Here is a 19,597-nt window from a genome sequence, read left to right on the forward strand (position 1 = left end):
CCCCTCATTTGCCAGAAGCACTCTCCTTGCTTGCCAAAATCACTCCTTTTCCAAATTGCAAGAGGCAATTTTGTGGGGCTAAAAAAAAAAAAAAAAAAGTAAGATCAGCTTTTCCAATTTCTTGCGAAAGAAAAGTAAGATGTCACAAAGTTGGAAAGGCTGATTTTACTTTTTTTTTTTTTTTTTTTTTTTTAGCCTCACAAACCTGCCTCATGGAATTTGGTCTTTCCTGCTCTGCATTGGGGAAAGCAACACTTTGGAGGTTTCTTCTTCTTCTTTTTTAGAAATGTTTTATTGATTTTTTACAATAACAATCCTTAGTGCCTAGTGTAGAGTGTGTTGTCTTGGTTCATATATTTAAAAAAAAAACAATTGGTAGTAGTTAATTTTAACAGTCAATATTAATTAATTTTTATAATTCCATAATTAGTATATTAATAATATATTCCTTTGATCTTCCCTTCTCCCAATAGTATTCTCCTTCTTCAACTTTAAACAAATATAATTCTTAATATTGTCAATATATAAATGGTTAAAGATAAACATTTTTTTCACATTTGTACAAATAACATCCATGATTGACATTTTTTTCTTATCACCTTGTGTTGTTTTTATAAAAAACCATCTTATTAGTTCACCATGTATCCTATTTTCATAATTCTTATTTAAGCTTAATTCCCCCCTAATATTCAAACCAATCTTATCAGTCATAATTTTCTCAATATTAATCATCTAAATATCCAGATTTTCCATTTAGATACACCATCCCAATGTGTTCATATTTCATGCATTATAAAAATACTATATTGCTTCTATCTTATGACATCTACCTATAACGTCTTTTCTGATCAATTTATATTTCACTTATATTTGTAAAATTTAATCTGTTAAATCACTATATATCCTATTTTTGAAGTTCTTATTTAAGCTTAATTCCCTCTCAGTATTTCAGTCATTCCTTAATCCTAATTCTCTTCAACTTAATTTATCTTTAAATTTCAAACTTTTCATTCACATACATCATCCCAATATTTTTATATTTCATATATTAGGAAAAATATTATATTACTTATATCTCTTATCCCTCTTACTGTAGGGCTCATTTATATCCAAAGTTATGTGTTCTTTTAACTGTATTCAAACAAGTGTTTGCTCATGTAGCACTCCATCTGGTAGGGTGAGTCAAATATCTGGAATCTGTCTCTGGCCTTCTTCTTTTGCCAAGTAGCTTTCCAAATTGATATATTCCGCTTGCCAGCACATTCTTGTATTTTTGTAAGTATTGTTGGGAGTGGAGAAGACAGGATGCGTAGAATATATGCTTTTTGTCTCCCAAACTCTAGTGGTTCTACTGGCGGTTCTATAGTCCATTTTGTTAAATCTTCTTTCTTATCCTCAGGTTTATTTTGATCTTCTGATGAATAAAGTATATTTTCCATTTTTATTGTTATGTCAAAGTCTTGTAGGTATTTTCCTATTTGTGTTAAATTATAATTCTCTTCATTTGTAGCTTTACTAATTAAGTCATTTTCTTCTAGTTTATGTTCTCTTATCTGATTTATTTGTTCATTCTTTACCATCGTTTCCTGAGTGTTTTTTGATTGTGGGTTTAAATTAGAGATGTGCTGATTTATATTATCAAAGTTATTTTTGATCTCCTCATGGTTTGAAGCTATTGTCGTTTGTATCTGTCGTAAAATTATATACATTTCCTCCTGGAAAGTATTTGTCTTGTCTTGAAATGTTGTTTCTGGAGGTCTTTGATATTCCAGGCTAGGTCCTTCAGGAGTAAGTATTAAATGCTACTTTTTGTCATTTTTTGATAAATATGAAATATCCATATTGTCTCCCCCTTTCAAGTAGTCCTTCATCAATGCCATAATCTCTATAATTAGCCTTATCAAACCAGCCAAACTCAGAATCAAACAGCCCAATTTTGTATAGTTCTTATCTTTATATATATAGTTTTTATAATCCACTGTATTTCCAATTGTCAAGGCAGCAGTAAAATCAGTATTTCATAATAGTTCCTTTATTCAGGGGTTATCAATCAAACTGCAATTCAATATATTTAGCCACCTTGAGTTCTTTTTGTAAATCCCCCCCTAAAATATTAGCCCAGAGTCAGAGTTTTTCTTTTTCTGTAAACAATTCTTGAGTTTAGACAACAGTCAGAGTATTTGTTTTCCTTCAGACACTTTTTAATCTTATGGCTGGCCCAGCATATATTCTTTCTTTGTTCCCATCCAGCTGCCTTCTGAGGGTTATTAAAGTTTAAGGAAACAGATTATTCTTTGTTTCTGGGTATCTTCCAATTTCTGAGTCCATGTTGTTAATGTTCGTTCTTTGTCGCCTTTCTGGGGTGACTTCAGACCCATATAGGATCCCCTGGCAGGATGGAATCAGCCATGGGGTGGAGAGCTCTGCAATCCCGCGGCTGTAAAAACCAGAAGTCTTGGAAGATTCTTCTTTGGTTTCCTTGCACATTTTTTTCCTTTTGCAATGCAGCTTTTCTATTTCTCCAGCGAAAGAAGAGCGTCTTGAGCTGTGGAGAGAAATGCAGTGGAGCTGGAAAGAAGCTGGCTTCTCTTTTTTAGGAGCTAGTTCTTCTTGCAGTTTGGAAAATGAGTGCTTTTGGCAAGAGAGGAGAGCAGTTCTCCAGCTCTGCGGTGGTGCAATTTGTGAAATCTGGGCAGGTTTGGCTGTCCAGCAAGTGGCACAGCAGGGCTGTGCCTGTGTGTGTGAGAGGCTGGGGCTTGGTAGGAAAGGGGAGAGGCTGGCCCGGTGTTTCTCGTCTGGCTGGACAATGGCTCCAGCACCCAAGACTGTGCAGGAGGTGAATGTGGGCAGTGTAGGGCTCTCAAGCATGGTGCCAAAGGTAAGTTTGCGGTGGGGGTATGGAGGAAAGGCCCAAGCAGCTTGGGATCCCAAGGGTTGGGAAGAGGAGCATGGGATGTCTCAGTAGATGGGAGAAGGCCTTTGGTGGCTGGATCCAGTGGTCTTGTCTCTGTACTAGGCCTTCCATGGTCTTCCCCACTCCTGAAGTACCCCATGTACTCTTAACAAATGCGCATTCAATTAACAGATGCAATGGGGAGAGGAGGGATGGGGCTTATTTATTTAAGGTGTTCCAGTTAAGGAATCCTCAGGTTACAAATGTAATTGGAAAGCTCCATTACATTTGTAACTTGAGGATTATCTATATCAGCGGTTCTCAACTTATGGGTCGCGACCCCATTTGGGGTCGATCGACCATTTTACGGGGGTCGCTAAACAATGCGATCCGCCATTTTCCCCTCTCGGGGCAGCGCCGCGCATGCGCACCGTGCATGGGGGCGGCCCCCACATGCGTGCCACGCATGGGGGCGGCCCCCGCATGCATGCCACGCATGGGGGCGGCCCCCGCATGCGCGCCACACGGGGCACCCCGTGCATGCGCGGCGCACATGGGGTGCCCCCCGCGCATGCGCGCCGCGCCACGCATGCGCAGCACGTTCGTGTGACGGGGGTCGCCGTCACAATGAACGTTGAGAAACGCTGATCTATATACAACTGTGTTTAGCATATGAAATTTCTATCTCAACTTTCTTTTCCTCAGTGGAATGGTGCTGTTTTCTTTCGATTATTTTCTAGCAAATAGAGACTAAAATAAACTGGAGTCTTAACATGCCTTAATTGTTTCAATAAATGAATACCACAAGTGAATAGATTTAGCATAATTAATTACATCGTTGAAAGGCCAAATAATTATTCTGAGAACAATTGTATCTTATTTGTTTCATGTTAGGGATTTGAGGCATGAACCATAGATTTCCATCAGTTAACATTGATATGAATAAAGTGGCTTTGTGGCAGAGTTTATATAGATGTTTCTTTTTTAAAGTAGCCCAAACACAGTCAGCTCTAGATAGAATATAATCTCAATTTGTAAAAAAATAGATGGTTTGTCGTCTGCTTTTTTCCTTTGGTTGCTCCTATTTATCTCCTCCACCCCCCATGAGGAATGGGGTTGAGAAAGTGCCTTTTCTGAGTGAATGGATACCTATTTTGATTCTGTCCAGTTGCAGAGACTGAATAGTGTCTAGTAAGGTCTGAGTGATGATGTATAAGGTCAGGAAGATGATGATTTCTACAAAATGTTAGCATAATAATAATATTTTAAAAAATTTTCTTATAAGGGTTTTTTGAAAGAGTTAATTTTTAATATGTTTTCATTTTCAATTGTTTTCAGTTGCTTTGTGCTTTAATATTTCATTGCTTTATGAACAAGTACGTTTTATGTACAGCAATTTTATAGGGATTCTAGTTTTAGCCTATTTTACCTTTAGTTAGGTTTGATTTGTCTATTACACGTAGTCCTAAACTTATGACCACAATTCAGCCCAAAATTTCCATTGCTAAGCAAGACAGTTGTCAAGTGAGTTTTGCCCCATTTTAGGACCTTTTTTGCCACAGTTGTTAAATGAATCATTGTAGTTGTTAAGTTAGTAACATGGTTGTTAAGTAAATCTGGTTTCTCTATGTCAGAAGGTCACAAAAGGTGATCTTATGGCCTTGGGAAACTACAACTGTCATAAATACATGCCAGTTGCCAAGGGTCCAAATTTTGATCATGTGACCATGGGGATGCTGCAATAGTCATAAGTGTCAAATACAATCATAAAACACCTTTTTCAGTGGCATTGTAATTTTGAATGTTCACCAAACAAATGTTGTAAGTCGAAGACTAACTGTGTAGACGTATATATTATATTTTTACTATGTAGCTTTGGTTCTACTTATTATTCTTGTATTTAAGATATATTATGAAGCTTTACCCCTTTATGGATTACTGCCTTGTCGTGCCGAAGGGGCTTGCGTAACTCAATGAAGCTATAAGCTATGCCGTGCAGGGCCACCCAAGACGGACAGGTTATAGAAGACAGTTCTGACAAAATGTGATCCACTGGAGAAGGAAATGGCAAACCACTCCAGTATCTTTGCCATGAAAACCCCATGGATAGTACTAAAAGGCAAAAAGATATGACGCTGGAAGATGAGCCCCTCAGGTCGGAAGGTGTCCAATATGCTACTGGGGAAGAGCAGAGGGCTAGTACTAGTAGCGCCAGAAAGAATGAAGCGACTGGGCCAAAGCCGAAAGGACGCTCAGCTGTGGATATATCTGGTGGTGAAAGGAAAGTCCGATGCTGTAAAGATTTTTTCTCCATAGGAACCTGGAATGTAAGATCCATGAATCAAGGCAAGCTAGACGTAGTCAAAAAAGAGATGACAAGACTGAACATCGACATCTTAGGAATCAGCGAACTAAAATGGACAGGAATGGGTGAATTTAACTCAGATGACCATCAGGTATACTACTGTGGGAAAGAATCCCTCAGAAGAAATGGAGTAGCCTTCATAGTCAATAAAAGAATAGGAAAAGCAATACTGGGATACAATCCCCAAAATGACAGAATGATCTCAATTCGAATCCAAGGCAAACCATTCAATATCACAGTAGTCCAAATCTATGCCCCAACCACTGGTGCTGAAGAGGATGAAATTGACCGGTTCTATGAAGCCCTACAGCACCTTATAGAATTAACACCAAAAAATGATGTCCTTATCATCATGGGGGATTGGAATGCTAAGGTAGGAAGCCAAAAGATAACCGGAATAACAGGCAAGTTTGGCCTTGGAGAACAAAATGAAGCAGGGCACAGGCTAATAGAATTTTGTCAAGAGAATACGATGGTCATAACAAACACTCTTTTCCAACAACCCAAGAGACGGCTCTACACATGGACATCACCAGACGGTCAACATAGAAATCAGATTGACTATGTACTCTGCAGCCAAAGATGGAGAAGCTCTATACAGTCAGTAAAAACAAGACCAGGAGCTGACTGTGGCTCAGATCATGAGCTTCTCGTTGCAAAATTTAGGCTTAAATTGAAAAAAGTAGGGAAAAGCACTAGGCCACTCAGGTATGAACTAAATCATATTCCTGATGAATATACAGTAGAGGTGACAAATAGATTTAAGGAACTGATCTGATAGACAGAGTGCCTGAAGAACTATGGATGGAAGTTCGCAACATTGTACAAGAGGTAGCAACTAAAACCATCCCAAAGAAAAAGAAATGCAAGAAAGCAAAATGGCTGTCTGAGGAAGCTTTGCAAATAGCTGAGGAAAGAAGGGAAGCGAAAGGCAAAGGAGAAAGAGAAAGATACACCCAATTGAATACAGAATTCCAGAGAATAGCTAGAAGAGATAAGAATACCTTCTTAAATGAACAGTGCAAAGAAATAGAAGAAAACAACAGAACAGGGAGGACCAGAGATCTCTTCAAGAAAATTGGAGATATGAAGGGAACGTTTCATGCAAAGATGGGCATGATAAAGGACCAAAATGGCAGAGACCTAACAGAGGCAGAAGAGATTAAGAAGAGATGGCAAAACTACACAGAAGAACTATACAAGAATGAGCTTAACATCCCAGATAACCACAATGAGATGGTCATTGACCTCGAACCAGACATCCTAGAATGTGAAGTGAAATGGGCCTTAGAAAATCTGAGCAACAACAAAGCTAGTGGAGGTGACAGTATTCCAGCTGAGCTATTCAAAATCTTAAAAGACGATGCAGTAAAAGTGCTACACTCAATTTGCCAGCAAATTTGGAAAACTCAACAGTGGCCACAGGATTGGAAAAGGTCAGTTTACATTCCAATTCCAAAGAAAGGCAATGCCAAAGAATGTTCAAACTATCGCACCATTGCACTCATTTCACATGCTAGTAAAGTTATGCTTAAAATCCTACAAGCTAGACTCCAGCAGTATGTGGATCGAGAACTACCAGAAGTACAGGCAGGATTTCGAAGAGGCAGAGGAACTAGAGATCAAATTGCCAACATACGCTGGATCATGGAGAAAGCTAGGGAGTTCCAGAAAAACATCTACTTCTGCTTCATTGACTATGCTAAAGCCTTTGATTGTGTGGATCACAACAAATTGTGGCAAGTTCTTAAAGAGATGGGAGTACCAGACCATCTCATTTGTCTCTTGAGAAACCTATATGCGGGTCAAGAAGCAACAGTGAGAACCGAACACGGAACCACTGATTGGTTCAAAATTGGAAAAGGAGTCCGGCAAGGCTGTATACTGTCGCCCTGCCTATTTAACTTATATGCAGAGCACATCATGAGAAAGGCAGGGCTAGATGAATCAAAAGTTGGAATTAAGATTGCCGGGAGAAATATCAACAACCTAAGATATGCAGATGATACCACTCTAATGGCAGAAAGTGAAGAGGAACTAAAGAGCCTCTTGATGCGGGTGAAGAAGGAGAGTGCAAAAGTTGGCTTGAAACTCAACATTAAGAAAACCAAAATCATGGCATCCGGCCCTCTCAATTCCTGGCAAATAAATGGGGAAGAAATGGAGGTAGTGACAGATTTTATTTTTCTGGGCTCCAAGATCACCTTAGATGGGGACTGCAGCCAAGAAATTAAAAGACGCTTGCTCCTGGGGAGGAAAGCTATGGCAAATCTAGACAGCATTCTAAAAAGCAGAGACATCACCCTGCCAACAAAAGTACGCATAGTCCAGGCCATGGTTTTCCCAGTTGCAATGTATGGCTGTGAAAGTTGGACCATAAGAAAGGCTGAGCGCAAAAGAATTGAGGCCTTTGAACTGTGGTGCTGGAGAAGACTCCTGCGAGTCCCTTGGACTGCAAGGCGTTCAAACCGGTCGGTCCTAGAAGAGATCAACCCCGACTGCTCTTTAGAAGGCCAGATCCTGAAGTTGAAACTCAAATACTTTGGCCACCTAATGAGAAGGAAGGATTCACTGGAGAAGAGCCTAATGCTGGGAAAGATTGAGGGCAATAGAAGAAGGGGACGACAGAGAATGAGATGGCTGGATGGAGTCACTGAAGCAGTAGGTGTGAATTTAAATGGACTCCAGAAGATGGTAGAGGACAGGAAGACCTGGAGGAATGTTGTCCATGGGGTCGCGATGGGTCGGACACGACTTCGCAATTAACAACAACAACAACAACATGAAGCTTTAACTCTACCATGATTGATTTTATATGTTTGTTCCTTCTCATTTATTTTTCATGTTGTATTGTTTTATGCTTGTCTCTGACGGATAAAATTTAAATTCAATAGAATATCTCAACATGCACAGAATTAAGCTGAGACAATTTTAAGTTTCTTAAGTTTCCTTGTTTTCATGGACTGAGTTTGTTTTTTTAAGAGTCTCTACATGTTTTTTCCAAAGTCATTTCTATACTCCTCTATATCAAAAAGTTATTTAGCTTTTGATGGATCCCAGTTTAGAAAGAGAAAGAATCCATTGAATTAAGTTTAACTCCTATGACTTGTTAGACACATCCATGTAGTTTTCTTACCAGCAGTATGGAATTGGTGGGTCATTGTCTTTTCTGATTTGTTTTTTCAACTTTCCAGTCAGGTCTGCAATCCTGGTTTCTGATGGTCTCTCATGTAAATAGGTGTAACTTTCCATAGTCTTTTTGGAATGAGCCAGTTTAGATGCTGTCACCTGCTAATGTAGACCTTTATGAAGGCCTACGAGATTCCTGAGTTTCAAAGATTATTTAATTGACTGCCCATTTATTGCTTGGTTTATGCAAATTGCACTGTTTCTACTTCAAAGGATAAAATGGTTATCTGGCTATCATTGGATATTTGTGGATAAAATGTATTCTGCGTAATATTTTAGAAGAATGACCTTAAAAGGTTTATGAAACTACACTAATGTATCAAAATATTCATCTTAATTTGAAAACAAATGTAACTTTTGAAATTTGAAAATGTTATAACTTCTAATGTTTGTCTTTTGTTTTGCAGTGAATTGAATTCAAAATTACAGGACACCTTAGAGCAAATTGAGGTGAGTTTAGTTGAGTATAAGTAGTTTCACCCACTAAATGATAAAAGTATTTTAATCATGCTAGATCAGATTGAAATCCTATCTATTCCAACATTCTGTTCCCACAGAAGTTAATCAGATGCAAGATGCAAGGTCAACTGCTCTTTTCCTACTATTGTTCCTTATGCTGACTTTGAACTAAAGATAACGTGCAGTATAAGCATTTGGATTAATAGCTTTAAGATCCAGAAATTTGTTAAATTGCAATTAAAAGCCTTCTAGCTTGATGGTTGTCATCACATCTTTGTATATACTGTCTGCCCAGGATTTTACACAAATTTAGATAAATTGTGTATAGTAATCCTACTTCTGTTATAATTAGAATTTTGAGAAAGGGGAAGAAATCTTCATATCCAATTTCTCCACAATCTATATAATTTACATGCCTTTATCATAACCCATACTTACAATTTAATTAAACACTAAAGCTGTAAACTCATGAGGAATGAATAATTTTCATATACCATTAGGTCAATTTCTGCCTAATTTCAGTATTCCAAAAGTAAGTTCCTCATATCTTTTTTTAAAGACATTTTGTTTTATTGTGAACAAATGTATCAGTTTGAATTGTAGTTTTTTTTAATACTATCTTTTACTAAGGGCTCAGATTTTTACTTTACAGGAGCAGTTAGATGTTGCACTTTCTAAAATATGCAAGAACTTTGATATAAACCATTATACTAAGGTGCAACAGGCATACAGGCTACTTGGAAAAACACAGGTTAGTATTCTCTTGTTTAGATTGCATCCCGATATGCAGTGGATTAGCTTGTCTATAGATTATCCTTAACTTTAGTGACTGTGGAAGTTACAACAGCACTGGAAAAAGTGACTTACGACATTTTCACACTTATGACCATTGCAGCATACCCATGGTCATGTGATCAAAATGCAGGCATTTGGCAACTGACATATATTTATGTTAATTACAATATCTTGGTGCCCAATGATCACCATTTGTAACATTTGCAGCTGACAAGCAAAGTCAATGGGGAAGTCAGATTTGTTTAACAACAGCAGGAGTCACTTAATTGCAGTGATTCGCTTAAAAGCTATGGCAAAAAAGGTGGTAAAATGGAGCACAGCTCACTTAATAACTGTCTTATTTAGCAACAGAAATTTTGGACTCAATTGTAGCCAAAAGTCAAAGACTCTGTGTGTGTGTGACAGACTGGGGGAGAGAGAGACACAGAGAGAGAGGGGGGAGAGAGAGACAAAGGGGGGGGGGGGAAGAGAGAGACAGCACTCACACCTAGGAGGAAAAAATAAGAGCACAGCTAAAGGAAAACAACCCTTTATATGAATGTTCATTCATGACACCCATAATCATAAATGAATAAAGCGTAGCCTCAGAATGTCAGTATAAGAAGAGCAAAATATATATGCTCTCCTTATTTAAATAGTGTGTTCCTTCATGATTCATCTCTGTTTCATCTTACAATTATAAATTTCTCTGGAAGAAAAAAATACACTTTTGACTGGGAAACATTTAGTTGCTTATTTCTGATATTCATGAATGAAAAAAATGGGAGTGTTTTGAGGTCTAATTATATTGAGGTGGGAGCAAAATATGACTCTTATTCTGATTTTGAGAATGCCATTATTTACTTCTGGGAAAGAAAACCTAGGAAAAGAAATAGGGAAACTCTTGACCCTCAATTTTCATTTGAACATAAAAAGATACAGATTATCAAATTTGCTGTAATGGATGGGAAAGTGCACTCTGAAGTCCATGGTGCTGTCTGAGCTTGGTTCTTTGCAGCTGTTTCATTGTGCAATTAGGTAATATCAGTGTGAATGAATTCAAGATTTGCTTACCCTGCCAACTTTGGTGGCAGTGTGGTTTTCTGCTTGTTGATTCCTTGATTAATGTATTGTTTTCTAACTGATTGTTTGACTGCTTATGCTATTGTTACTTAGATAGGTACTGCAACATCTACAAACAGATCAAATTCAGAAAGTACCAAGGACTTCATAGTTTAACCCTAAGCTATAGATATATAGATAAGTTCACTTTATTGGAACTGGAGAATGTCCAAATAGAATTAGGGAACTAAATAATTATATTATGTCTTTAAATTCTCCTTCATCTCTATTCAGACAGCAATGGACCAACTGCATATGCACTTTACTCAAGCCATTCACAATACAGTATTCCAGGTTGTCCTTGGATATGTTGAATTGTGTGCAGGAAACACCGACACCAAATTTCAGAAGCTTCAGTATAAGGATCTTTGCACAGTATGTGGTTCTACAGTGGCTTTGAACATTTAATGTTTCTATATGCTGATGTGCCTACCTATTTTTTTTCAAAAACAACTTTTTAAAATTAAGTCCATATTTAATTTGAGATAAATACATGTCATAAAGGGTAAAGTATGATCAGACAGATAGGTATATTGGAAAGCTGCACAAGCATATTTATTTATAAATTTATAAAGTCATCCCTCTCAACTAATGACTGGGCAGCTAGCAATATAAAAAACATAAAATAGAGCAAAATAGAATAAAAACAATGCAGTGCAATGCAATGTAAAGTAAAGTGATAAGGTCCATAAGCAAAATGTCTCACATAATCATAAAGCACTATGTCTTAACTAATATCCTGGCTTCACTGCCTGAGAGAAAAATCAGAATGCTAGCAGAGTCAAGGCCATCAGAATTTTTGAGAGGAGGGAGTTTTACAGGATAGAACTATTTAATGAACTACTTGGATGGAGTTTACCAAGAAATCTCTAGATTCAGACTGGACTGGAAAACTGAAAAAAATAAATTCCAAAAAAGCAGCAATGGGACATTTAATATAAGGAAGTTTTAAATTTTAAAAGTGTTTGCATAGAGATACTGGGACTCTTCATGTAATTAACCACAATCATCAGTGACTATTTTAGGAATTGAATTAATTCTTAATAGATTTTATTTTGAAAATCTGGGGGAAATAGTATATATTGCACCTCGCTTCTTTGGAGCATTTAAAATAGATATTTTTCTTTAAAAGAACACATAAATGTCCCATGTTCTTAATTTAAGCAGGTTAATTGACAAGATAGGAAGAATCCTTCAGATTTTAAGTGCTAGCGCATGTTAATTTTTCAGACTAATGGTGTATTTTAAGTTTGCTTATTACTGCAATAGCAATAATCCATGAATGTTTTTGGAAATTTATGCCACTTAATAATACAAGAGTTACAAACATTTTATATTAAATGGAAAGTGGTTTGTTTTATTATTGGAAAAAAATGGGTTTTTTTTGGAATTTGCAATCCATTTTAGAATTTGAAGCCTGAAAAGATAAATAAGTGTTTGTGGTTTGAGAAAAACAAAAAAACAAAAATTGAGGCTGGGTGTCCTCTTAAAAAGAAATTCTTAAGTATTCCATCTATCAGACAAATGTATTATTAAATTACAGAAGTATATTTGCAACTTGTCATTTTTAATGTTTGTTTATTCATATCAGAAGCATCACAATTAAAATAAGGCATACTAAGTGATATAAAATGCAAAATTAAAGTTAAGCCATCATTTTAATTGTTGTTTTATGCTAATAGCTGTACCTTTATGTATACTTGGTCTTATTTTTGAATTAAGAAAGCAAGGTACGTTCACAGACTGTTTTGTGTATTGGACAGCACATTACATCAGACAGTTACATTCCATGCCTTGCTGATCTGTGCAAAGCTCTATGGGAGGTCATGCTGAGTTATTATCGGACAATGGACTGGCATGAAAAATATGACCATGGGGAATCTCCTTCATCTTCTGGTAGGAAATGCCTCTTGCTATTTTCAGAGTTCCAAGCATAAAAATTGGAGTGGAGCCCATTTGATCTGTTTGAACAACATGGTTAATGTGTGTCTTTTGTTTCAGTGGGAAGCTGCTTGTCTTAGTTTAAGGAACATGTACCAAATACTTGTTGTATTTTATGTTCATCTTCTTTTGTGATTAGTTAGCATTTTCTTTGGAACATTTAACATTTGTTATTCCATTTGGTAGAAGTTATTGACTTTTATTGGGTCATACATTTAGGGGCTTAATTATATTTAATTGCCTAATGCAAAAAACACACAACTTGTGATCCCAGAATCTCCTTCTATTCTGAAAGTAATGGATTCACAAACTCAAGAATGTAGTATAAATATTAGGACCTTCAAAGCTACCCTATGCTGTAAAATTCACTGGAAGACTTTGAGACAGTTTATTTTCTCTCAGAGTGATTTAAGTTTTTGCAGTGATAAAATTAAAGGAGGAGGTGCTATGGATGGAAACTAATCAAGGAGAGAAGCAACCTAGAACTAAGGAGAAACTTCCTGACAGTAGGAACAATTAACCAGTAGAACAACCAGCCTCCAGAAGTGGTGAAAGCTCCAACACTGGAAGTTTTTAAGAAGAGACTGGACAGCCCCTGAGCAGGGGGTTGGACTAGATCATCTCGCAAGTTCCTTCCAATTTTATTGTTATTATTATCTCACAGTCAGCCAGATGTTCAGACTGGATTTGACATTTTGTCTACCTATCGAGTCCTTACCCAGGACCTGGGATAGGCAGATGTGGATGTTTGATGGTATTACAAATATCGTCGCAGGATGGAAGCAGCTCCTAGTAAGGCCGCCTTTTGCAATTGACTAATAGCGAATTTGTCAATGCCAATGGTGTTCAAGTGGTGCTCCAGTTGTTTTGGGATTGCACCCAAGGAGCCTATTACTATTGGTACTACCTTTGCTTGCTTTTGCCACAGTCTTTCTATTTCTATTTGTAGGTGTTTGTATTTTGTTATCTTCTCCAGTTCTTTCTCTTCTATTCTGCTGTTTCCGGGCACTGCCACGTCCACTATCCAGACTTTTTTGTCTTTCTTATCGACAATTGTTAAGTCTGGGGTGTTATGTTGCAGGGGCTTGTCTGTTTGAATTCTGAAGTCCCAGAGTAGTTTTTTATCATTTTCTATGACTTTCTCTATTTTATGATCCCACCAGTTTTTGCTTACAGGCAAATGATATTTTTTGCAGATCTTCCAATGCACCATTATTGCTACTTTGTCATGCCGCTGCTTGTAGTCAGTCTGTGCAATCTTCTTGCAACAGCTTACCAGGTGGTCCACTGTTTCTTCAGTTTCTTTGCATAGGCGGCACTTACTGTCTGTTGCTGTCTTCTCAATTTTGACTTTATATGCATTTGTCCTTAAGGCTTGGTCTTGTGCAGCCAGAATTAGTCCCTCGGTCTCTTTCTTTAATTTTCCTGCTCTTAGCCATTGCCAGATCTTTTTATTATCTGCTTCCCCAGCTATTTTTTTAATGTGTTGGCCATGTAGAGCAGTGGTTCTCAACCTTTCTAATGCCGCAACCCCATAATACAGTTTCCCATGTTGTGGTGACCCCCAACCACTTATACATCACCGGGTGCCAGGGGCGTGGCCAAAGAAAAGGGGGAAAAATGGCAGACAGCCTTGTTTGGCGACCCCCGTGAAATGGTCGTTCGACCCCAAATGGGGTCCCGACCCACAGATTGAGAACCACTAATGTAGAGCTTTGTCTTCCCATGCCTCTATTCTGTTCTTCATTTGGTCTTTCTTGTAGGCCAGTTTGGTCTCTCCAGTAGTCAGTAAGCCTTCCTGATATACTAATTTCAGTGCATCTTCATCATTGTTCTTCAGATATTCTTCCAAAGCCATTTTTTCTTCTTCAACCATCTGATGTACTTGTAGCATTCCACGCCCACCTATTTGCCTTGTAGATAAAGTCTGTCAATGTCACTGCGTGGATGAAGGGCGTGATTCATTGTCATTATTTTTCTGGTCTGCCTATCCATTGCTTTTAGTTCTGCTTGAGTCCAGTCCACTATTCCAGCTGTGTACCTAATGACTGGAATTGCCCAGGTGTTGATTGCCTTTATGGTATTTCCTCTATTGAGTTTGGACTTTAAGATCTTCTTCACTCTCTTGATGTATTCATCTCTAATCTTTTTCTTGACTTCAGTGTGCTTGATGTTGTCAGCTTGAAGGATACCCAAGTATTTGTAGTAATCTTCCTCATCCAGACTCTTAATGTTATTTTCGTGGGGCATCTTGATTCCTTCAGTTTTCACTACTTTTCCTTGTTTGATAGTAAGTGTGCACATTTGTCCAAGCCAAACTCCATATTATATTATTATTATTATTATTAGCATTACATACTAGTTTCTGGAGGAGAGGTGAGATTAGCTATATTTAATTTAATTAATTGTAAATGTCCTGGTCCTACCCACTTCTTTTTTGCTATTACCATGCTATTCATAGGCTAAATGAAATCCTTAGTTTGAAAACGTGTTGTACCTCAAATCTAATACACACTTTAAGGCTGCACTCTAGAACACATTTATTAGTTTTCTTTGTTGAACATAGTAAAGTAATCTATTCCATTTCTATGAGTAGAGGAGGGCAAATGATGAAATGAGCATTATGCTTTTGTTATGCAAGCTCCGCTGCTTTGGTACATTTTGTCTGTATGACAGAATCATTGGATTTGGGGGCATCTCTAATACAAATTAGATCTGTGTGACTGACTTGTTATTTTTTAAGCGATGCAGTGAGGCATCAGTGAGGCAGTGAACATTGGGCCACATTCAGTAGCATATTGGAACAGATTTGTAAGCTCCTTAAAACAGAGATAATTTATTATTACTTGTAGTTGGTCTCCTTATCATCATGACTCATCAATCCCAGCCAGCAGATTACTCAAGAACAATGTGAGTTGAATTCTAGCTGCATCTACTCATAGATTCTCTGCTGTAAGTTGTAAAACACAAGATTTTGCTTATAGCATTTAATTCCTGTTTGGAGATGTTGAAGATTCAAAATAAAATAAATCTACAATACATAAAATCTTTGGATTTTTTTGTAAAAATCAATTCTTTCCTTTTCTGATATCTCAAATTACAGTTAAATTATATTTCAGATGGAAATAATATCCTGGATACTGAGGAGACCAATTTTGATCGTAGTTATGTGAAAAAAAAATTGGAGCATGGGCTTTCACGTATATGGCAGGTTTGTTTGGAATTTGATCCATCAAAATAAGATCAATTTCTATGCATGATTTTAAATGATGTGCTTAAAAAACTGAAAAAATATTTAGCTTAAAAGGACAGGTGTTCTCTGAGGAATGAGTATCAATTGATATGCTTTGTATTCTATGTACTTTATGCTGTTTGATATCTTATTCAAGCTTTTCAATTGAGTGAAAGGTGATTAATCTTACTGAATTTTTATCTTGTTTTTATACTGAATTCTTTGTGAAGGAAGAAAGAGCATTATCATGTTGCAACAACATTTTTGTCTTATGCATCCAAACTCTGCTTAATGTTGTTTTGAAATTTTGATTGTTGCAGTGCAGTGTTCTTGAGTTGTGTGCCAAATTTAAGGAAATCGATGTGAATAACATCACCAAAGACTATAATTATGAGTCCCCTTCCAAATCTTGGAATTTGAATTTTTGGTTTTTACAGTCTTGAAATACCAAGATTGAGGCCTTGTTTCTAGATCATGCTGATGAGCCTAGATTTTGTTGGCCATTATGTTGCTGTTAAAAAATTCCTCAACTTCATTTTTGTAGTCTGATAACAATTGCTAGCAAATTCCAGCTCTTGAAACTTCCATCGCCATCAGCAATTTAAGGAACCCATCTTGCAGCATCTTCAGTTTTTGAAGGACATAAACCCATTCCTGTGAAATGCCAAAGTTGACAGCAATTTCCCTTCAGTGATTCACTTACTGACTTTAAGCAGTTCATCAACCTTTCTCAAATAAAACTAGTTGTTTATTGTCATAGGTGATCCGTTTCATTTTTGATCCATAAATAGCTCTTCCCAGTTTACCATCTTTCTATTTTTTAATCCAGCAATGCACACTATGAACACAGTCATCACCATGAATGATCAGTATCTAGTGGTGAATTCCATTTGGAGGAACCCCTTTGTAGTGAAAAATATAATCACTGTATTGCTTAGAGTACACTCAAGTATTTACTGCAGAAATCCATTTCATGAACAATAGCATGGTCTTTTCTCATTGCAACTTTCCCAACTAAAGTAGAAGAACAGATGCTAAAAAGTACAGAAGATCTTCTACTGCATCTGGTCTATGATTTGTTGATGATTTATAACATTAAAGACATTACTTTTTATTCAACCATCTGTTTTTTATCTATCTATGCTTGTACTAACAGTTGGTTGTAAATATTTATTTAGTATCTGCAGAATAGCCTTAAACTGTTGTAATCAAATTGAATTTCCACAATGTTACTGATCCAACTTTTAAATTCTAAAAAAAAATCTGTATTGCTTGAATTTCCAAATAAAATATAATAGTAATGTGAGGTGTGACCAATTAGATCCATGCAGAGTAGAGTTGCCTTATCAGGGAGATGGGTGACATATAAATTTAATAAATAAACAAAAAAAGTACATTCTGCTTATAATACAGAAATCTCCCCAGTCTGACCGATTACTCCTCGGGACAATTAGATAAGACTCCAAGGAACTTTGAAGGTATTAGCCCTACTCCTTTTGAGATTGCATAGTGATTCCAGACTAATCCCGTGCTTGATCCCTCCCTGCAAGGCTGGGTGCGTCTCAACAAGTAACCAGCAAAGGACAATGAAATATGTTAGTATTAATTTTAAATTTAAAGCTGAGTTTAAATAACTATCCTGCAAGTAGGGGGATCTTTGATGAATTTCAAGAGCAAACAATAGTGTCTATCTCTTCTTTATGCTTTGTGACTGTTTAATTATAAATAGTTAATACAGTAAATTATTGTTTCTCTAGTATTTCAGCCTTTTTGTTTTTACATAGGATGTCCAATTGAAAGTGAAGACCTATTTGCTAGGCACCGATATGTCTAACTTCAAATATGATGACTTCATATTTGTACTGGATATTATCAGCAGGTAATTTGGATAGCATCTATTTTAAGGAAATGTTATCAAAACAATTATGCAGAATAAATTTACCAAGGTTCTGTATATAACAGTGTATAGAAGATAAAATTACTGTTCATTACTTGGCCCATTTGGCTATAAATAGGACTATTTCCAAAAGCTCTTAGTTATATTGTAGTTTAACTTTCTCCACATTGGTGCTCTGCTACAGTCCCTTTCCTGCATGGGCAGAGAGGATCAATTTATTCATGTAAATTTGATATGCCACCTTAGATAACTTTCCAATATTTTCATGCAATGAAAATGTAGAAAATGAAACCAAACTTTCTAAAATTATAAACATTTCTGAAATGAATAGGAACCATCTCCAGTTCCAGTTGCTCCATAGAAAAGTCTGCACAGCCACAGAAGAGTCTGCAAAAGGTTTTCCTTTGGATATCTTATGTGGAAGACACACATAGGCATAAATGATTCCGTAGTAATTTGGTTCCAAGAGATATAAAGCTTTACATGCTATAACTAATCAGTTGAATTGCTTGGGAAACAACTGGTAATAGGTTCACCTGTTTCCACTTTGAAGTGATGTAGTATCTCCTCAAAACACAATTTACCACTTCTGCAGCTATATATTGAATTAGCTACAATTTTGTACTGCAGTAATCAAGCATTGAAACTATGTCATTACTGCCCACCATTGATGTAATCTAAGAATGATCCGAGAAGATCCTTGTGAGTCCAAATTTTCAGGATTTATAAATGAGCTTCTTATATATTTACAGATAAATGTCTTATTCAAATCAGATTCAGGTTCTCATTAAATTTAGTTTTATCTGTACTGCTGTTGTAGGCATGTTAATATTGCAATATTTTGCAATACACTTTAAAAAGCCTTTTGGAAAGTTTTAAAATAGCCCTTCTCAGAAATTGTTCTAGGTCTGCAGAGATTAGAGACCCATAAAAGATAAAAGAGTTTTAAAAAATCATATTTACAATTACATGCTGTAATGAATGTATAATTGGAGTATTATTTGTACTAGACTGGTGCAGGTTGGCGAAGAATTTTGTGGCAGCAGGTCAGAAGTCTTGCAAGACTCCATCAGAAAACAAAGTGTTAATTATTTCAAGAATTATCACAGGTAAGTTTTACAGTGTTGAGATTTAATAATATAGTGGAAACAAATTATAAAGCACGTGCTCCTGCATACCACATCATGTGATGTCCATATAGTAAGAAAAAGCAAAATGAAAGCTTCATATAAAATATGTAAATTAACATAAAATTTTCTCTAAAAAGGAAGTCATTATTTTCCATAATGAACAAATATGAGAACTGACATCTAAACGTTCTTTGTTTGTCTAGTTTAATATTGCCAAATCTGCCTAGTAGTAGCTCTCAGAAATTCTTGACAAGCTTTTTCCCATCATTATAAATGGCAGAAACTAAATCTCAGACTTTGAGTAACAACTTTTAACTGTCTGGCTGCTAATTTAGGGATATATTCTTACATAATTTCAGTAATGTACAGAACATAGTCTAATTCCTAATTCTATTTGCACATTAAACTAAGTCAAAAATAAAACAACCACAATAAAGACTGCTCTTGATATTAAAACGTTTTTTTTCTTTTTCTAAAAGGAAGTTTTAAACTACAGAATAATTAATCTCACTTTTACTCTAAATTTTGTGCATGAGCCTTTAGGTCAGCCTTAACAATGACTCTGTGGACAAATTTCTGCAGTTTTCTTGGCAAG

General features: G+C 36.5%; 1 protein-coding gene across 1 annotated transcript in view; it reads left to right on the forward strand.

Moving 5' to 3' along the window:
• The window catches only part of VPS50 (VPS50 subunit of EARP/GARPII complex), an 81,116-nt gene that overhangs the window by 16,871 nt on the left and 44,648 nt on the right, over positions 1 to 19,597 (forward strand). Inside the window, exons 10-16 of the mRNA XM_039324048.1 lie at positions 8,855 to 8,897; positions 9,559 to 9,657; positions 11,037 to 11,177; positions 12,566 to 12,698; positions 15,863 to 15,954; positions 17,760 to 17,854; positions 18,883 to 18,981. Coding sequence (XP_039179982.1) covers positions 8,855 to 8,897; positions 9,559 to 9,657; positions 11,037 to 11,177; positions 12,566 to 12,698; positions 15,863 to 15,954; positions 17,760 to 17,854; positions 18,883 to 18,981 — 702 coding nt within the window. The remainder of the gene's footprint in view (positions 1 to 8,854; positions 8,898 to 9,558; positions 9,658 to 11,036; positions 11,178 to 12,565; positions 12,699 to 15,862; positions 15,955 to 17,759; positions 17,855 to 18,882; positions 18,982 to 19,597) is intronic.

Source organism: Crotalus tigris, unplaced genomic scaffold, assembly GCF_016545835.1.
Source record: "Crotalus tigris isolate CLP2741 ecotype Arizona unplaced genomic scaffold, ASM1654583v1 scf7180000024292.1016931, whole genome shotgun sequence".
NCBI lineage: Eukaryota > Metazoa > Chordata > Lepidosauria > Squamata > Viperidae > Crotalus > Crotalus tigris.